Raw genomic sequence first — 17,815 nt, 5'->3', positions numbered from 1 at the left:
ATGACAGATTCTCAGTGTAATACACACTGATAGTGTGACAGCATCACAAGGCGCCAGCTACAGATAGGCTGCACAGAAATATGATGAAATCACACCTGAGGTAACAGACAGAAGATTAATTTAGAATAAAAAAAAACACAAATTAAAATCCTTGGTTTATCTTTTCGGATAAATAGCTAACATCATGTAATCAATCCCTCAATTATTCCCCACGTAGTTTACTCTGTGGAAAAAAAAAAAGGTTTGTTCCTTTGTTTTGTCTAGTCATTGTTGTTTCTAAAACAAAAAAAAAATGTTTTTTTGCCATGGGTAGATACTGACTGAGGATACAACTAAAGTCAACACATTCATTTATTGTCCTGTACAGAAAAAGTAAAATAAAGAGATAAAATGAAATGAAATGTCATTAACTTAATATGCCCTTAGCAATAACCGCATCGCTCCGCAGATGGGCACAGTTAATGCTACAATGACAATATTGCTTGAAAAAAGGTTTTCTTTTTTTTTTTGTTTTCTGCTTTTAACCGGTGCAACTTTTCTGAACCACTTATAGATGTAGAACTATGAATAGCCACCACACTGTAAAAGTGTGGGAGAGGGGAATATCTCCATCACCCTGCTGCTCAACCTTTTGACACAACCATCATGTCATTTCATCTGACACCTCTTTTCCCAAGGAGGCTACATCTGGTTTTCATTATACGCCGGGCTGGAGTACTGATCCTGCATGGCCCCTGCGGCTGCCCCCATAGCCGCCTGCTGGGCTGCTGCCTGAACATGAGGGTTCTTCCAGGCTCCTGTGGTCCATTCCTCCTGGGCTTTTGACACGCTCCCCCCACTTCCACGGTAAAAATTGTGGATCTGTGATAACAGTGAGATTGCGGGTTCGTTATCAGCAGCTTGTGATTTAGGTTACACTTGTTGATGTTTCTCAAATAAAACAGATGATGCGTAGCCCTAGGTGGGATTGCAAGGATGTTGAAGAAAATGAAAGAGAATTGATTAAATATATAGAGACTATTGCTGTTAAGGGAAAAGTTGACCATGAAACCACAGAATAAAAAATCAATACTTTAAGAGTCGGTAGAGAAATGCATCATATGTCTTACCTTTGTGAGAGCAATAAAGGAGAGTGAGGCCACAGCAGTGAACATGATTGTAGGAATCAACATGATGAGCGCTATCAAAATATTATAACTGAAGAAGGAGATCGTCGCCAGCCAACCGCTGAAATAGAAAGACAGAAAAAAAATCCAGTTTACTCTGCATTTTTCCAAGCTCTTTCTCTCAAGCAGCTTGCCATTGTTTATAATTTATAATAATTTATCATTAATTATCTTAATGGAGTTTTTTACCTAGACCTTCTTGCTAGACCTTCATGCTATGTTTGGGTTGAATAAGATGGTATATAATGATGTTTTTGATGATATTTCTGAACACTCAATACATGTTGATAACAATTATTATTATCATTATTATTATGATCATTATTATTATAATTGTCATTTATTTGTCTCACAGTGGAAGCTAGAGACAGAAAAAAGTCTATGTGTGAAACAGAAAGATATTTTATTACAATCATGATTTTTTTATTACCATTGTCAACACGTCACCCTTAAATAATAATATGAAGTACAATGTATTTATTTGTTTTTATTCTTGTCAAAAACTTCTTGCCTTGGCAACTGGAATATCTTCTCTTGAAGACGTTTCACCCCTGATCTGAGAGGCTTCTCTAGTTCAACTGAATAAATTCAAGTCCAGTTGCCAAGACAAGAAGATTTCGACAAGAATTCACCATGAACTGGATAACTGAGACATATTTGTTTTTATTTAAAATGTTTCCATATAACTTCCATATACATTTTTCCATATCATTTCTATTTGACATTTTCAATGTTTTTCATTTTATGCCCAGCTTTATGTATAATAATGACAATAATAATAATAATGATGTGTACCGATATCAGAATGACAGCTACAGTAAATTCAGTGAACGAGCGGTTATTGAGGGTAAGCCTTTATTGAGTTTCTTTTAATTATTTAAAAAATCCAAGCTCAACCTTGGCAGCGCACTGTAAATTATCACGATGTTGATACGAGGTTTTGTAATTCTTCTGTCAACAAATATAATGTTGAAAGCTATTTCGTAACATATTTTCTCTATGGTGAAAAATAGGTATCTGTAAGACTGAGTATTTTGAGACGCTGATGTTTGGCCTGACCTGGCAGGTTGTTCGGAAAACTTAGTTCTTCCTCCAAGCTAGCAGAATCCTGAGCTACAAGCAGAGACAGCGGGTCATCGTAAAGGATTTTCACAACAGATTCTGAAAAGAACGTGTGAAGTAAGATGCCAAATCTCAGAAAAGTTTGCCTGAACTTCCCGTGACCCGAAAATGAAGGAGCGCCAACTATCTTTATGTTATGACCAGTGTAATGTTAGCCGTCGAGGCTGAGCTAGTTAAAGTTAGAGGTTATAGCTGAGGAGATTTTATTGTTGCTACAATTGTGCAAACCGAAACAATGAGGAGCGGCTTATTGGGTGTTCGCCTCGGGCCTAAAAATCACTCAAACCGCCCTCGTCCATTATTGTAATGACGGCCGCACTGAACATCTGGATGGTAAATGAAAATTTTGTGGACTTAAAGTACAACAGATTAAAGTTTAGAAATATTATTGCTCATACAGATCCGTTTCCAACTGCACATGGTGACATTTATAAACTTTATGGAGGCTGTCATAATATTAACTTCTGATCATCGGCCTGAGTCAAGGTCTCTTTAACAGCCTCTCAAAATCTAATAATAGGACTATCATAAAATATATAAGGGTAATTTCTGATGGTCCATCACTGTCAGTTTAATGAAAGCAGCAGACAATCTCATTTTATTGCTTGAAATCACCTTTAATATGAAAAGCATTTTATGATCTTATTAAAACACTTTATACAACTTTTGCTGCATAGCAATGGATGAACTATTTCTGAATTCTGGAAGAAAGACATCTTTTTACTTTAACGTCGACTCTGAGTTGCCCTCACTCAACTCCAGATTTATTCATTTCTGCCTTGAGACTCGATATGTATTTGTTTTACAAATGAGAATACATAAGTATATACATTACGAATCGGAAAAAGGCTAACTTTTTAATGCAGGCGGAAAAACGGTTTGATTCTAAATAGTGTGGCGTGAAGATGGAGAAGTAAATCATTTCTGCTTCTTACCAAACTCCCCATCCTGGGATGCCAATGCTCTGGATGATACTTATTCCCACTTGAGCCATGAACACAAAGAAGAACAGCATGAAGTTGAAAGAGCTGTCACTCCTGGGAAAGGAAAAAAAAAAGAGGACATTTATTGACTCAAACAGTAAAAAAAAATTATGACTGGCAATTCTATTGTGATATATCTATGGGTTTATAGCTCTAGTTTGCATTACTGTTCCCATGGTCTCCTTGTAGTGATGAAAACATCATCATCATATGCGGTTTATCCAGAGGACAGTGTTAAACTGTAAACTTATTACATCACCTTGTCTACTTTGCCCAGGCCACACTGGAAATATGCGACTTGGACTTGGCCCCTCTGCGGGGTGATTAAGGATTCATGGTCTTATTAAACATAGATAGGTTACATTGAGGATAGTTCCACCAGCCGATGGATGCCAGGTCTTAACCGGAGCAGATGGAGAGACCTGCATTTTGCATCGATGCGCCCCGACTGCCTGTTGTGTATCAGGGAGAGCTGGCACCGCATTATAAATACATTCCGGACCGCAAACTAGGGCTGTTAGTGTGTACAAATGGCCCACAATCATCTCGCAAAACTTCTTCATATGCGAGACAGTCGTGTAGGTGAGCAAAGTGCTGAATGAAATGTGCTCGTCGGGATTCATGCACCTCATGTATTTCACAACGAGAGGAGGTTTGAAATGAGGAATGGGCCCGTGCAGTTTCTCCTTTGAATCCATGAAACTAATATCACTTAACTCTGTCAAGCATTGCAAAAGGGAGCCTTTTAAATCTTACACAAGTTATCATAAAAGCACAATTACAGTAAATACGTAATGGGTGTCAGAGCACAAACACCCCATCTGTCACTGCTAAATCCCTTGGGACCATATTATGCAATGTAGTGTTTTGGAGGCGCTTTTGATTCATGTGTAATGCGGGGTGTCTACTTGAGGAAATATTCATTTTATTCATTTAAAACATTTCCGTAACTGTAATTTTGAAAGACACACATTTCTTTCAAGGCAGCAGCCCAAAAATAGGGGTGTAATTAGCAACTGTAAACATGACTATGCACTTGACTCTATACAAACATGTTCTACATTTTCAAATTTTGGAATTGAGGTTGTATATTTGGTTTCCTTTTGTTTTGTCCTCCAAACTGTTTAATTAGCTGCAGTTTTTTTTTTTTTTTTCTTCTTCATGACTAAATGAAAATGTGTCTTGAGTCAATACATGCTGTGAACCATTGCTTTACAAAAGCAATGTATGTTTTCTGCCTTTAACTCATTCGCTTTACACAGTGAATAAGTGCCTGGTTACTTACTTAAAAGCCTTGTATATGGGCCGGAACCAACAGACATAGGAACATGGGGTGAACATGATGAGCCAGATGATCGCCAGCCCAAAGTTAGTCACTCCCCCTCCTCCAAACATCCATGCAAAGCAGCCGACGAGATTCACAGCAAGAGTTGCGCTGTTTACTGCAAGACCACATCAGAAATACCATTGTAACTTATTCACAAACATGTTGATTTGTCCTTTGCACAATAACATGCAGAGAGACCAGACAGAGCGGCACTGATCTAAAGTGCAATATGTGATACTGAGCTTGTGAAATGTGTTTTGTTTTTTAAGTGTTTTTTACACGGCTGTCCTTTCCAGTAAATTGTCACCAGTGTTGTACCGTTTTGCGCATTCATTTGGTTGTTTTATTTTTCTCCCATTTTTCTCCCCTCTGGACTAATAAAGATGACAAATCAGTTGAAGATTGCGCTTAGCAAAAACAGGAAGCAACAAAAAATAACTTAAAAAAGCAGCTGAAACACAATAACAAAAAAGGAGCAAACACCAACAGAAACGAAAAATCCCACAGCAAACGAGACAATAAAGCCTGCAAATTGAAGACCGTCCCACTTTAAATAAAAAAAGATATGTGCATGCACAACACATAAAGGATGCAGCAGAAACATTCCAGAAAAGGAAATAAAACACCCCAGAGCAGATTAGGACTTTTAATACCTTTGCATGTTTGAGGTAACATAAAAGACGAGGCCTGCAGAAAGAGAAGAGGTTAACTGTAGCAAAACCCAGTTTCGAACCGCAGACACACATTTCTTTTTGTGTGTAAACAGTTGTTGCATGAATGACTTTAATATACAGTAACTTATACCTAAATACACCCCGCAACATTCTATGCAAAAGGGACCCATTTCACGCAGTTGTTTCTCTACGTGTAATCTCTTTTTTATTAAATCAGGAAGTAAGCTTTGTTATTTGGTGGTGCTAAAATACCATTCATTCATTCATGTATTCATATCTATACGGTTTAAGCCGTGCTCAGGAAGTGGAGGATGGCTGGAGCCTTTCCCGGCTGTCATTGGGTGAGAGGCAGGGTTCAGCCTGGACCCGGTCGATCACAGGGCAACATATAAAGACATACAAACCAATTATTTTCTCATTCACACGTTAAAGGGCTTAGTGCATGATAGAGACTGTCGGAGGAAACCAGAGAACCCAAAGCATCCAAACTCCACACAGAAAGGCCCCCTGTCGGGATCTATCCAGGAACCTTCTTGCCGTGAGGTGGAAGGACTGATCAATGCGCCAATGTTTAGCCGCTACAATACCAAATAAGGCTTAACTTCTTTGAAGTTATGAGTGAAAATATCTAGTTCTCAAAAACAGTACACATGCTCACACCTGCCTTTTTTAAATTGTTCAATCACACTCCATTTCCTTAAAAAGGTAATTAAAACCCCAATAGGAGGTCATCATATGCACTAAATGCTAACAGTTGATTGTTACTGCAGAATTTGTTGGTCACCTTAAACACACCATAACACATCCTGATGGAAACTTTCATCAATAGCCCCAGTTTCCAATTACACCTCGTTGTTTTGATGTTATTGCTTTATTTTGCTCACATTATTGTCCTCTAGCTTCCTACGTAACATCCACAGTATCACAGCACCTGTGTAATTGTTGCAGGCATTGGGGGCTTTCTCCTGCTCCCCCCCTGCCCTTAGCTTCATTGCATGCCTTCATGGATAGACGGGGAGCGTCCGGAGTGGAGCAATATTGCGAATATTGCGAACCTTATTGCTCTGCTTGTTTATGGTGTAATAAACTTTAATGAAAGTGCTTCTGGCAAAAACTGTTAAAACAATTCCGATTGTAACTGCTCCGCTCAAACGAAGGCCATCTGGTCAGCGCTATGACTCATTAACAGATAAACCAGTCAGGATGCCACGGCCAGCAAATAAAAAATGTTTTCAGATCGGCCATTGGAAAAGGGACGATTTCAACAGCATTCATCCCGTTTTTATAGTTTCCGATCCAGAGCTGAACAAAAGCGGGAAATAATAGCCTAAACAAAACGGTTGCATGTGTTCTGCATTGAGAACAAATGCCGTTCTGCTACAAAGATGCAAGACAAATCTCTTGTGATGTTTTGCAACGTTTTAAAATTACTGAGCAGTTGATTTTTTTTTTTCCCTTTCTTTTTGCAAAAACAGCAGAACAGCACTCACACATCCAGAGGTGGTACATTTTCTTGCACAAGCTCCGGTGCTGCTCTGGGATCTCGTCAAAGTCCTGATAGAAGCACGGCTTCAGAGGAATGAACCCGGGCAGTGGGGGGAAGTTTGGCTCTGCAACAGCACATTTTAGGTGAGAGTGAGAGACAGACTATATATATATTTGTAGATATTTATGTATACATATATATGTTTATCAATACATATAAGCATACACATGTATGTATTTATATATATATATATATATATATATACATACATACATATATATATATATATATATATATATATAGGGAGAGAGAGAGAAAACATATTTATTAATTATATATAACTAATAAATAAGGATTATTTATATATGATTATTACTATTTATACATTAATTTTTATACATCAGTTATATCTATAAAACTGTTATATATAACTAATAAATAAAAGGCAAATAACAAATAAATGTGGATATATATTTACACATTTATTTTTATTTTATTTTACTAACCAGCCATTGGGATGAAGACTTGGATTCACCCCTGCCTTCACTGTCTGTTCAGTCTGTAAAACAGGATAAAAAAAAATATTATGGAAAAAAATATATAACAGTAACAAAAATACATTTTCAAAAGATTGTTGTTGTATTGGTACGGGTTAAGCGGCAGAAAAGGGATGGATGGATGGATGGTTGTTGTTTCTTTTCGATGTACATTTTGAGTTTGTGTAAATAGTGTTGCAGAGATATTTCAATATTAGCAGGAGAAGTTGAATCAGGCGTCGTTCTTAAGACGCTGCCCCGGGGGATTTGATTTGTGAGCCCTCCAGGCGCGTCCCTGTGGTCGGGGATAAGAGGTTTCACGACCGGATTCTTCCGGTTTCGGTTGTAACCGCAAGAAAATGCCAAAACCCACCCCGGGAGAATCGACTCTCACTCACGCCGTCGCGTTACATGAAATCCTCACTCCACTGGGGGAAACTGAAAAAAGCTTCATGCTAGGCGAGTATTCGCAACGACACCCGGGTATTTTGACATGGCTTGCAATCCTAGCCAGGAATTAGCCGAGACCGGAAACGTAATCTTCTTACCTGCCGTCGGGAGTCACCGTCTCTCGGTCTGCAGCGCGCGGTTTCCCCCTGACAACCTCAGTTGTACATAGAATGTAGTATTTCTGTTAGTTAAATGCTATCAATAAGGCGAAATAATACTATGTTATTTTACTTTCCGCTGCATGGTATGGCCTCTGCGATAAATCTCGACCGTTCAAGACCTCCGGACCAATCATCGCCCGGTATCCTGAGGTCGTTTTGATTCGCACCAATAGGCAGATGACTTTAATCCTATGCGCTAGGTTGTTGATCCAATCGCCGTCCAGCTCTCTGTCCATGGTGCTGAACCGGACGGATAACTGTGTAGCTGCTAAACAGCAACTGACAATAATCTGTTACTTATCATTCTGTATGCATTCCCCATGTAAACACATGGCTAATCAGTCAATGCGATTATCTTTTTTCACGTTTTCTCTTATGGATGTGATGGACAAACACTGAAGGCATAGACAACCTCGAAGAATAAGAATAAGAATAAGAATAAGAATAAGAATAAGAATAAGAATAAGAATAAGAATAAGAATAATTTGCTGATTTTTTTTTCAATCAATCACAAATGTCATTGACACAAACAACGTCACATGACATTGCCTTTCTATTCATTGCGGATACTATGACCATAATGTTTTCCCCTTTATTCAGGTGTATCTTTTTTTTTTTAACTTGACCATTCCAGATCTGCAACACACGGAGAGAAAGAGAGAAAAGGAGCCCACTAAATAAATAAAATGTGTTTGAGTTTACTTAGACAAGCATGATAATACTCGCGTGATGATTTGAGTGATCTTTCTTATCTTGTAACTCATTTTGAGCCCTGATCAGAATAAAAAAAAAACAACAACAAAACATTAACATAATGAAAAATGAAAGAAATCAATGAACTGTTTTCAGTAAGAAAACTTACAGAAAACTCAGAAGATGTGCAGTTTCTGTAGACTGCATTCAGCTATCATTTCTTACGCTTATCCAGACTAACAAGTTTTGAGCTGCCTCTGTCACATTATGTTACAACATTTTTATTTTCATATATGATAAAATCTCCTTAAGAAGGGTGAAGTTTCCTCTTCTTCTGCAGAGAATCCTTCGCCTGAAGCAGTTGAATTTGCAGTGTCGTGTTTAAGCATAAAATCAAAATAAATAAGCCCTCAGCTTAATGATGGTTCAAGCCTGTCCTTGTTCATCAATTTAAATAAAGTCGCAATCACAACCTCATGCTAGCTTCTACAATTTCAAGCCCTATCACATCATTCATTCATTTTTTTTAATTTCCTGAATAGAAGGAATTTCTTCTCTCTGTTTTCTCTCTGTCTTTCTCTCTGTCTTTCTTTCTATCTATCTATCTATCTATCTATCTATCTATCTATCTATCTATCTATCTATCTATCTATCTATCTATCTATCTATCTATCTATCTATCTATCTATCTATCTTCATTCCTCTTTTCCTCTATAATGCTAGAACATTAGTTTGAGATTCCACTCCTGATATTTCATTCCTCTTAAATATTCATTTTTGTATTGGGGAAATAGTGCCTTCTAGTGGTAGTGAAACCAATTGCACTTACTATGTTGAAAATATACTGTTTCCCCCAGCATCAGAGGTGGACACAAAGGATACAAAATCCCATATAGTTTGGCTATGTTTGTCTTTTTTTAAATATTTCAAGATAAAAACTACCCCATTTATTTAATCACATTTATGGCAAGCTGTGTGGTTGCTTATAGGGAAGTTTGCACTCGAGTGAAATGAAACACTGTAGGTTATGGTCATGTTTGTATGGTGGGCACTCTCATTCCTTCATTGGTTCAGCAAATATGGATGGTGGATAATTTTGTAAACGTGATTCTGTATGAAGAATCAGGATGAATTTGGACCTTGAAGCAGAAGACTGTTGCTTGTTGTTCAAGCCTACATTTGTTAAGGCACCTTTTATTTGCAGTATGAATTGCTCACTGATTCATTACTGTAGAATCACTTTAAGTATATTTATAAGTAAATTTTGTTCAAACAATGCATTTAATTGATAAAATAAATTAAAAGATAAATAAATGCATTCATTCATACATAAATTAATAAGTAATTAATACGTTCCTGGCGTATTTTACTCCAGGCCACAACTTGGCTTCTAATACTCAACAGAATCATTTATGCTATCCTTGATGATTGCGAAACATTAGTGAATTAAATAAACTGATGAACTGTTTGACTATATGTTGTTCCTAAAATCCATTGAAATTTAGCTCTGGGGAATGAGGGATTACCATCAGTTTCATCAACTACTTAATGAAGAGAAGCCAGGAAGTGGAAACAATTCAAACAGTGATTTGCCTTTGAACTGTTGTTGTTGTTGTTCCTAAAACATCATTCATTGAGACCATTGCATTAAGTATTAAAATAATCACTTACATCTGAAATATTTGTGTAAATAATGATTATCACAAAATTTCAGAAATCATACATTTTATTATAATTTTTATGCATGTTTTAAAGCATAATTGTTGACAAAATTCAGATTTCTGTAAAATCTCGATTTCTATTAAATCTCATGTGCAGAACAGCAAGCCTTTCATAGTATCCGTAGCATTATCCAAGCCAAATTATTTTGCATGAATACTAAATATATTCATCTAACGATTTTGCTGTTCGGTATTGTCACAACTCCTCGAATCCTCAGGCCAGCGACACAACAATCACTGCAATTATCCTCCGCACCTGGAGGCCACGCCTCACCAGAAAACAATTCAACTAATCAAGCCACAGTATAAAGACGGACCCAAAGTTTCAGTCGCTGTCTGGTCTCATTTGTTAGAAGAAGAAGGAGTTTATGGTGTCTCCAACCCGTCGGTGTATAGCAACAGTCCAAATTGAGAACATATTAAACCCACCTGCATTTCTACTTGCCAGTGTCTGTGCTCCTGGGAGGGGAACCTTAACAGGTATATACATAATTATATTTTTATTAATTTGTGTGGATTCACTGTTTGCTGTGTAATGTAACTATTACAATAAACAGTGTTTAACTAATTGTACGGTGTATGTGCTTTTAAAGCAGTGTATTGTAAGTGATACCTTATGCAGGGGAAGATGTGCATTCCTTAAATGAGAGGCGGGTGCGATTTTCTTGATACGCTGCAAATTCGGCCATTACACAGGGCATTGTGTTCACCAAGCAGGAACTATTATGTGTCATGTCCCTTTATATGCATGTAAGCGACTCCTTCACAGGTGTCTGTAAAGGTCAAGCGCAACACAAAGACGAAAATGTTTTCTTTGTGTCAGGTTTTTGGTTGTTTAATGCAGTGATATTAGTAATGGACACTGCACACACACCCTGCGTGATACACTAATCACTCAAGGTAAAGCTCAGACCTATGTTCTGTAATTATTCCTAGTATTTTGAGTCCAGCTCAAGGACTAGTATCCACTTGAAGTGGGGCATTTACACTATTTTTATCCTTGAAACCTCAGCTATTCAAGAAAAATTATGCCATTCAAATGTTAATTGTGCCCCTGAACGATAAGGTGAGTTGTAACTGCATTTATGGCTAATGATCAGAAACGAAATGCCTTTTTGCCACAACTAACTTTCAATTTTAAAACTACATGGCTGGTCAAAAGAAAAGGTTTGTGAAACAGCAGTGATAAATTAAAAATCATACAAGCTGCTTTGAGTAATTTTCAAAAAGAAAATACAATAGCAAAAGAGAAATTCTGTTGATTTAGTATGTATATTGCACATGTTGTGTCAGGCTAATGTTATGAGGCAAAAATCACTGATTCCAAATTAGCATAAGGTAAACTCAACACTGGTGGATCCTCACTAAAACTGTTTAATAATTCAAATTCGGTCATATGTCATCTATATTCAGCTATGTCTACATAATGTCTCTGAATAAGCAATTTGATATGAAAAAGATGCATTTGAAACGTAGATTGAGACATGCAGATTGGAGCGTCTGCTTTGTCCTTCCATCCATCTATGCATTTGTTCTGTCAGGCTTACTCTGAGGTCAGTGTGCACTAATGGAAACCACAGCAGGGATGCTCTCTGATGCTGGACTGCCTGATACAGACATTAAGTGCATTACATGTGGGGGAAAGCCCATGAGGTTCATCATAAGTCAATACATTATTAAAAAAAACAGCACCTGTCCGAGCCTTGCCTCTGGGAATGTAAAGCCGCTGACTCTGACACATCTTGTTCCCTTTTACTTGAACTGTCATTGCCCCAACTCCCATTCTCCCCTCCTCTCTGTTTATATCAAGAAATAGGAGTTTCGGTCTAGACGGCCCTCTGACAGGTTATTCTAAGGCTGTGGTGCCATAGGCCTTACACAGAAAGCTAAAGGGAAGTTGGCCTTAAGTGGATACTTTTACTTGTTTCTTTGTTTGCTGCCCGTGTTTCTCACCAGGCCTCTCCGGTTTCTGTGCCTCACCAGCCTTCATTTACAAGAACACTGAGAGCTCCTCTCTCAGCACCTCACAATCTTTAGCTGAGATTCTAATTCAGAATCTACTGTCTGCGTTAATGGGGACAAGGGCTGCCTTTTTCATGGAATAATGGTCCTACTCTGTGCTAACAGAGCCTCCAAACCACTTACTCACTCGCACTCCAGCTCACCAATAGCCCTTCACTCTGCATAGATTAGACTGAAGAAGTCAGACTCCCCCATAAGCTTTGCCAACAAGGCATTGATGTGACAAAATGAGTTTTCTGGCTTCCCACTGCTACCAACTTTATCCTGAATGGGGTGTAGAGTCGCCTATTAAGGAGCAGTGTGAGGACAGGGACACCTCAGGAAGAGCATTTTTTTGGACCACAAGAGGAAGAAAGATACAACCTAGGAGCTTGCATTCTGTTGCCTCCGGACGAATCATTAATGCATCATCTTTGGAATCTACTATCATTTGCCCCCGCCCCCTTCCAATCTTTTCTATTTTACATTCATGTCTTGTTGTGCACATGGATGTATTTATTTATCTTCATCGCCGGGGTGAGTAAATGCACTTTAAATGAGGTAGAAATTAGTGTCTGCTGAGAGTATCAAGCAGGGACTTTCAATGTCGCTGCTTGATACTCTCAATTCCATCCCAGTGCCAGTGCACCCCAGTGTTACTGTCCTCACAAAAGAAAACCATTTGCCCAGTCACCATATAAGCCCATGTGCCACTGTTGTCTTAGTTTCTATGGAGACGCTTTCCTCTAGACCAGGCATGTGGAGGGCACCCCTTCCAGCGGAAGGAGGTGGAATAACATTGTGGCAAGGCACACCTCATTTGCATATCCAAACATGAACCATGGACTATAGCATACTGTGTTTGTTCACTAAACATTTCACGAGTTGATTCAACCCGGCTGAAAGTGGACGGATATATTACTTTGAGACTCCGCGTTTTCATCGATTACTCAATACACGCTGCCGTCCATGGGAAAGATATGATGTCCGCATCATGTTGGTGCAAAAAAATGCTCCTCTTTTTGCATACAGCATTCTGCTCAATGCCTTTCTCTTTGTGTTCATAAATGCCCAACGCCGTCACCCCCTCGGGTCTTCCAGCAGGAGGCGGTGTTCAATGTGTTTTGTTTTTCTTTTTCCATAGTTACAGGACACCCCTGCTGTCAAATTGGTCTCTGTGTCTCTGACCTCCTGCAAAATGTAAACAAGAACAAAAAATGGCATTCAAATATACAAACCTCACACGATCGAGACCGGCCCGCAAACAAGGATGAAAAATTGAGTGGTGTTGAAGGACCTTGATAGAGACAGAGCATTCGAAAAGACACAAATGCATTTATTTTTATTACATTTATACTGAAGTTTCAGTCAGGCAATTCCATTTTTTTCCCCCACTAGAATCACTTCTGAGAGGAGCATTATTGATTGTCATTATTACCATATTTTCAGTCGCCTGCACTTTTGTCTAGAACTTTTTATGTCCCTCTCAGACCATTTTAACCTGCTAAACTCATTTAATGTCAATATAATCAACTTTTTTTTTAAACCTGTCCGGAATGAAATCGATTAAAAACCTCGGCGCGGCTAACCATTATCTATTTTTTCTTTTTCTTTTTCTAAACTGCAAACACAACAATGACCAACTGACACGCAACAGTTGTTGCGTGAAAGCAGCAATTCAGACATCGGGACTCACTTCTAATCTGAGAAGCACAAAGATGGAAATGGTCACCATGTGTAAATTTGAACACTGGAATGGAGAGCGTTTTAAAACCTACCACAACTGTCTGGGGGGTTGGTCAGATTTTTACCCTTGGCTGTGCACTGTCAATTTAATCTTTCTATGTTTAATTTCCTTTTATTTCTTTGATAATCACAAAAGAATAGTCTAAATAAGTATTAGGCACTTGCATGCGCGGATTATTTAACTTTGCAAATGGTCAAGGCCAACGATCGCAGGTCAGAAAACACTTAAGTTGACTGAAGGCCAAGAAAAGATGCTCATTGTGCAGCAAAAAATGATGGTTTGGTAACAATATGTCCCTTTTTGTATATAATTGGAGTACAGAAACAGAAAGGTCTCTAGATATATAACATTTAATAGTCATTATGTCATATGAGGGCGGTGATGACTCCGTCCTTATTGTCGGTGTAATGTGATACAGAGCCCTGCAAACATCTTTAATACAGTAAAATTAATTACCATGAGGTAAAAGTGCTCATTTAAAGATATTTGGGGGAAAATTAACCTTTTTTGTTAGATTTAACTTTGACTGAGTCATACCCATCAGTGGAGTAAAAATTACCTCTTAATAGTTCTTTAGGAAAAAATGGTCAAAGGAACATTCTGTGAATATGCACCGTTAAAAAAGAAAAACAGAAATAAGGTAAACTTTGTGTCCCCCACATAAAACATGTTGGCTTAGCACTCGATTGCTACGATCCCGTTTTGATAAAAAGGATTACGCTGACAAGCAGTTCACAATTACTCCAGAGACCGAATTATAACAAGTATGCTTATCTCATGCGGTTATTTCAACAGAAGTGTGTCTTTAACCACGAATTCAACTCAAAGCGTTACTTTCCCAAGTGTGGAAAAGCCACTCGTCTCCTCGTATGGTGTGTATAAAATTAGTTTTCAAATATAACAACTGCACTTACCCACCTTGCGCTGCCAAGAAAAACTACAAAAACCCCTTGCTGTTTGACTAAAGCCAGGCATGTTTACTGTCCTAATTGGTCTCAGCAGGCGGAACGTCAAATGTGTAAATAATTTTCTCTGCGATTCTTCCTCAGCCCCGCTTTCCTCTTCTTCTCTCCAGCTTGACTGTGAAACAAAAAGGTGTAGCTGTCAAGGTACTGCACCATAATTATTCCAGGGTCAAACGACTTTTTTTTTTTTAATCTACAAAAAGTGTTTTGAACTGTGTTTTCACGGTAATGACACACAAATGTTCAATAACAGCGCCTTGGATGTCATAACACACACTGACCTGCGTCTGTGGCCAGCCATGGTTGTTAAGGGTTATAAGAGAATCAGGTTACTTGTAATTAAGAACAGAACCCAGACCAGGTCAAAGCCTCCACCGGATCAGCTTTTGAAGTTGTGAGAGGACACAAGTCATTTGGTTTATGCCCGAGACTGTTTGGCAATGCAACCCAAGATGTTGTACAACCTTCTCACGCAAGTGGAATTCACTGCTTTTATTGTGCGTCGAGCGATAATTCACAGATCGGTATGCGCGCTCAGAAGACGTCGCTGTCGTCCTGAGGGGCCTTTTTTTTTTACTTCCATTTATCCATCGGCATCCTTTGACTTCTCACGTTAATGATCCGTACTGGATATCCAACCGTAACCTTGACCCTAATCCATAAACCGGTTAAACTAAGGTAGTCAGGCATTTTGCCCCCGCCAAGCACATGGACCCCACAAGTGCCGCCGTTTCTCAGTTATCTGAATTCGTTTTTGTGCTGTTCGATCCTTAATGGGACTGCAACAGTAGGCGATTCTTAAGGCACGAAAACTCCCAAGGAAAATACGAAAATATAATACTAATGATTGGATTTGTTTATTGAATAACACACAGTCGAATACATAAAAAAAAATATTCAAAAATAATTGAATGTTTAGTCTGAGGGACTTGAATTTGACTTGTGTCAGTCAGTCACTGTATGTCTGAATATATGTATATATCATTTTTTTTCAGTTATCTCCTAAAAGATAATGCGTTTTTTTTTTTTTTTTTTCTTTCTTTCTTTGAGGAGGGTGACAAAGTCTGCATTGCTTCTCTCTGACGTGCAATTGTGGCACAACGCCAGCGAAACCATCAGTCCAGGTAAAAAGGTGATGCACCTTGCATGTTGATAGGCAGGGTTGCAGCAGCACTCTGATACCAAACTGCCTGTATATTAAATTGCTGCTACAACCCTGGATATATATGATATTTTGTGAAAAGACGGTTTTCGCCTCTGCGAAGACGCAGATGAAAGTCAGGTAGCTGAAAATTCCCCATGTTTCTGGCCTCACACAGAGTTGAATTGGACACACACACACACACTGATACACACAGTGATGGATCAAGGGCCCCCGCCTAAAGCAAAATTGTGAACTGTCAACATTTTTGCCACACCTGATATAAAGCCGTTTGATATAAATGGTTTGTGCGTTCACATCACACCACTTTGTGGAATGATTTGTGAGCAGCTGGTAGTTTGAGTTCATTATTTTACGGCAGCTGGGGAGGTGAAAAAAAAAAAGTAGTGGGGGTAGAGTGTGTGTGTGTGTTGGGGGGGGGTGTTGCAGATTGACCACAATCAGAGAGGACACGGCAATGCTATTAGTTTTCCAATGCAATCACATAATACGATGGCCCAGACATGTGTTTCGGTCGGACACCTGGGAAATTCATCCGTCGCATTTCATTTCATCACCTCAAATCAATCCAGTATTGCTCGTAAATGGATGCACGCTCGGACCACAAATTTGCCCGGGCTAGATAATAATACAAAAGGAACTTCTTCATTACACGAGGAATATAAAACGCTCTCCTGTCATGTACTGCAGGTCAATCTGGCATGATTTGTGTAAGTCCAAGAGTTCAGGATGAGACCAGTCTTCAATCAGTGGCTGCTTAAAGGCGTGCATTGCACTTTGGAACTTCCCAGGATGGCAATTTGTAGCCCTAGAATTAGAAATAACAGCTCTGGGTGTTACCAGAGGCACATCCGACGACCGGTTTCGAAAGTCCCTTTGTTTTGCGTCTCGGAGCACTTTTCTTTGTACGCGGGCGAACGTGAGGATGCTGTCGGTGTTAGTGATGCTGAGAGTGGAAAACACGAGGCGAAGTCTTTGTCTGCTGTGGAGGGAGGCTGGGCTCCAGCTGGCTCCCGCGATGTGTTTGCATGCGGGAGTCGGTCGAGTCCCTCAGCACTCGATGCAGGGGAGGCGAGCTGGCTGATTGATTGGGATGCACACCAACGACCCCTCCTGCCGCCCTCCCTTCCTCCTCCCTGCGCGGCTTATCCTGCTAAGGAAGCACATGTGCACTCCCTGCTCTCTTGTTTTACTCCCTGCTTGCTTCATCACACTATTGCATCCATAGAAGCGTGCACATGTACGCCCCCCTTACACACACAGTGAGAATAAATGAAACCTCCTGAAGATTGTCCATGAAAATGAGCGTCAAGTTTTTTTTTTTGCGTTATTACTGTGTTATAACACCGCTCTCCTCTGGTTATTACGCAGTAATAACGTTTTAACATTCACTCACGGCTCAGCACGAACGATCCAATCGTGCACAACGGACCCAGAGAGCGCCTGGGATGAAAGATATTTTGCCAAAAAAAAAAAAAAAAATGGCACCGCAAGTCTTTGTCAAGCAGCGCCACTCAGAAGCATCTCTCTCCAGTGATGAAGAGGAGGGCGATGAGTTGATGAACAGAGGGGGGGAAGGGGTGTGTTTGAGGTACCGACAGCATTTTCAGGACTCCCAGCC

At 39.3% G+C, this 17,815-nt stretch overlaps 1 protein-coding gene across 2 annotated transcripts; it reads right to left on the bottom strand.

Annotated features, from left to right (window-relative positions):
• Positions 1–493: 493 nt before the first annotated feature.
• Positions 494–8,011, bottom strand: scamp5b (secretory carrier membrane protein 5b). Of its 2 annotated transcripts, XM_086174777.1 has the most exons (8): positions 7,843–8,011; positions 7,265–7,317; positions 6,763–6,882; positions 5,252–5,285; positions 4,557–4,713; positions 3,224–3,325; positions 1,110–1,227; positions 494–861 (listed from the first exon to the last, which is right to left on the bottom strand). In XM_086174777.1, exons 4-8 carry the CDS (start codon positions 5,271–5,273, stop codon positions 682–684), a joined length of 579 nt encoding a protein of 192 aa, XP_086030903.1. In that variant the 5' UTR covers positions 5,274–5,285; positions 6,763–6,882; positions 7,265–7,317; positions 7,843–8,011; the 3' UTR covers positions 494–681. The 2 variants fall into 2 exon arrangements, with proteins under 2 accessions (XP_086030903.1, XP_086030901.1); XM_086174775.1 differs by lacking the exon at positions 5,252–5,285.
• Positions 8,012–17,815: the final 9,804 nt, after the last annotated feature.

This window comes from Fistularia commersonii, chromosome 27 (genome assembly GCF_037954325.1).
Source record: "Fistularia commersonii isolate RoL2024-O1a breed Wild chromosome 27, RoL_Fcom_v1.0, whole genome shotgun sequence".
NCBI classification, from domain to species: domain Eukaryota; kingdom Metazoa; phylum Chordata; class Actinopteri; order Syngnathiformes; family Fistulariidae; genus Fistularia; species Fistularia commersonii.
Note: the sequence above shows the minus strand (reverse complement) of the source record. Positions and strands in the feature narration are given on the sequence as shown.

Bases quoted from the DNA above. Each gene is read 5' to 3' on its own strand.
- scamp5b (XM_086174775.1), bottom strand. The intron at 3,326-4,556 runs GTAAGTAACCAG...TTCCTTTCCCAG, and splicing joins CCCATATACAAGGCTTTTAA to GAGTGACAGCTCTTTCAACT. The intron at 1,228-3,223 runs GTAAGAAGCAGA...TTTCTATTTCAG, and splicing joins ATCCCAGGATGGGGAGTTTG to CGGTTGGCTGGCGACGATCT.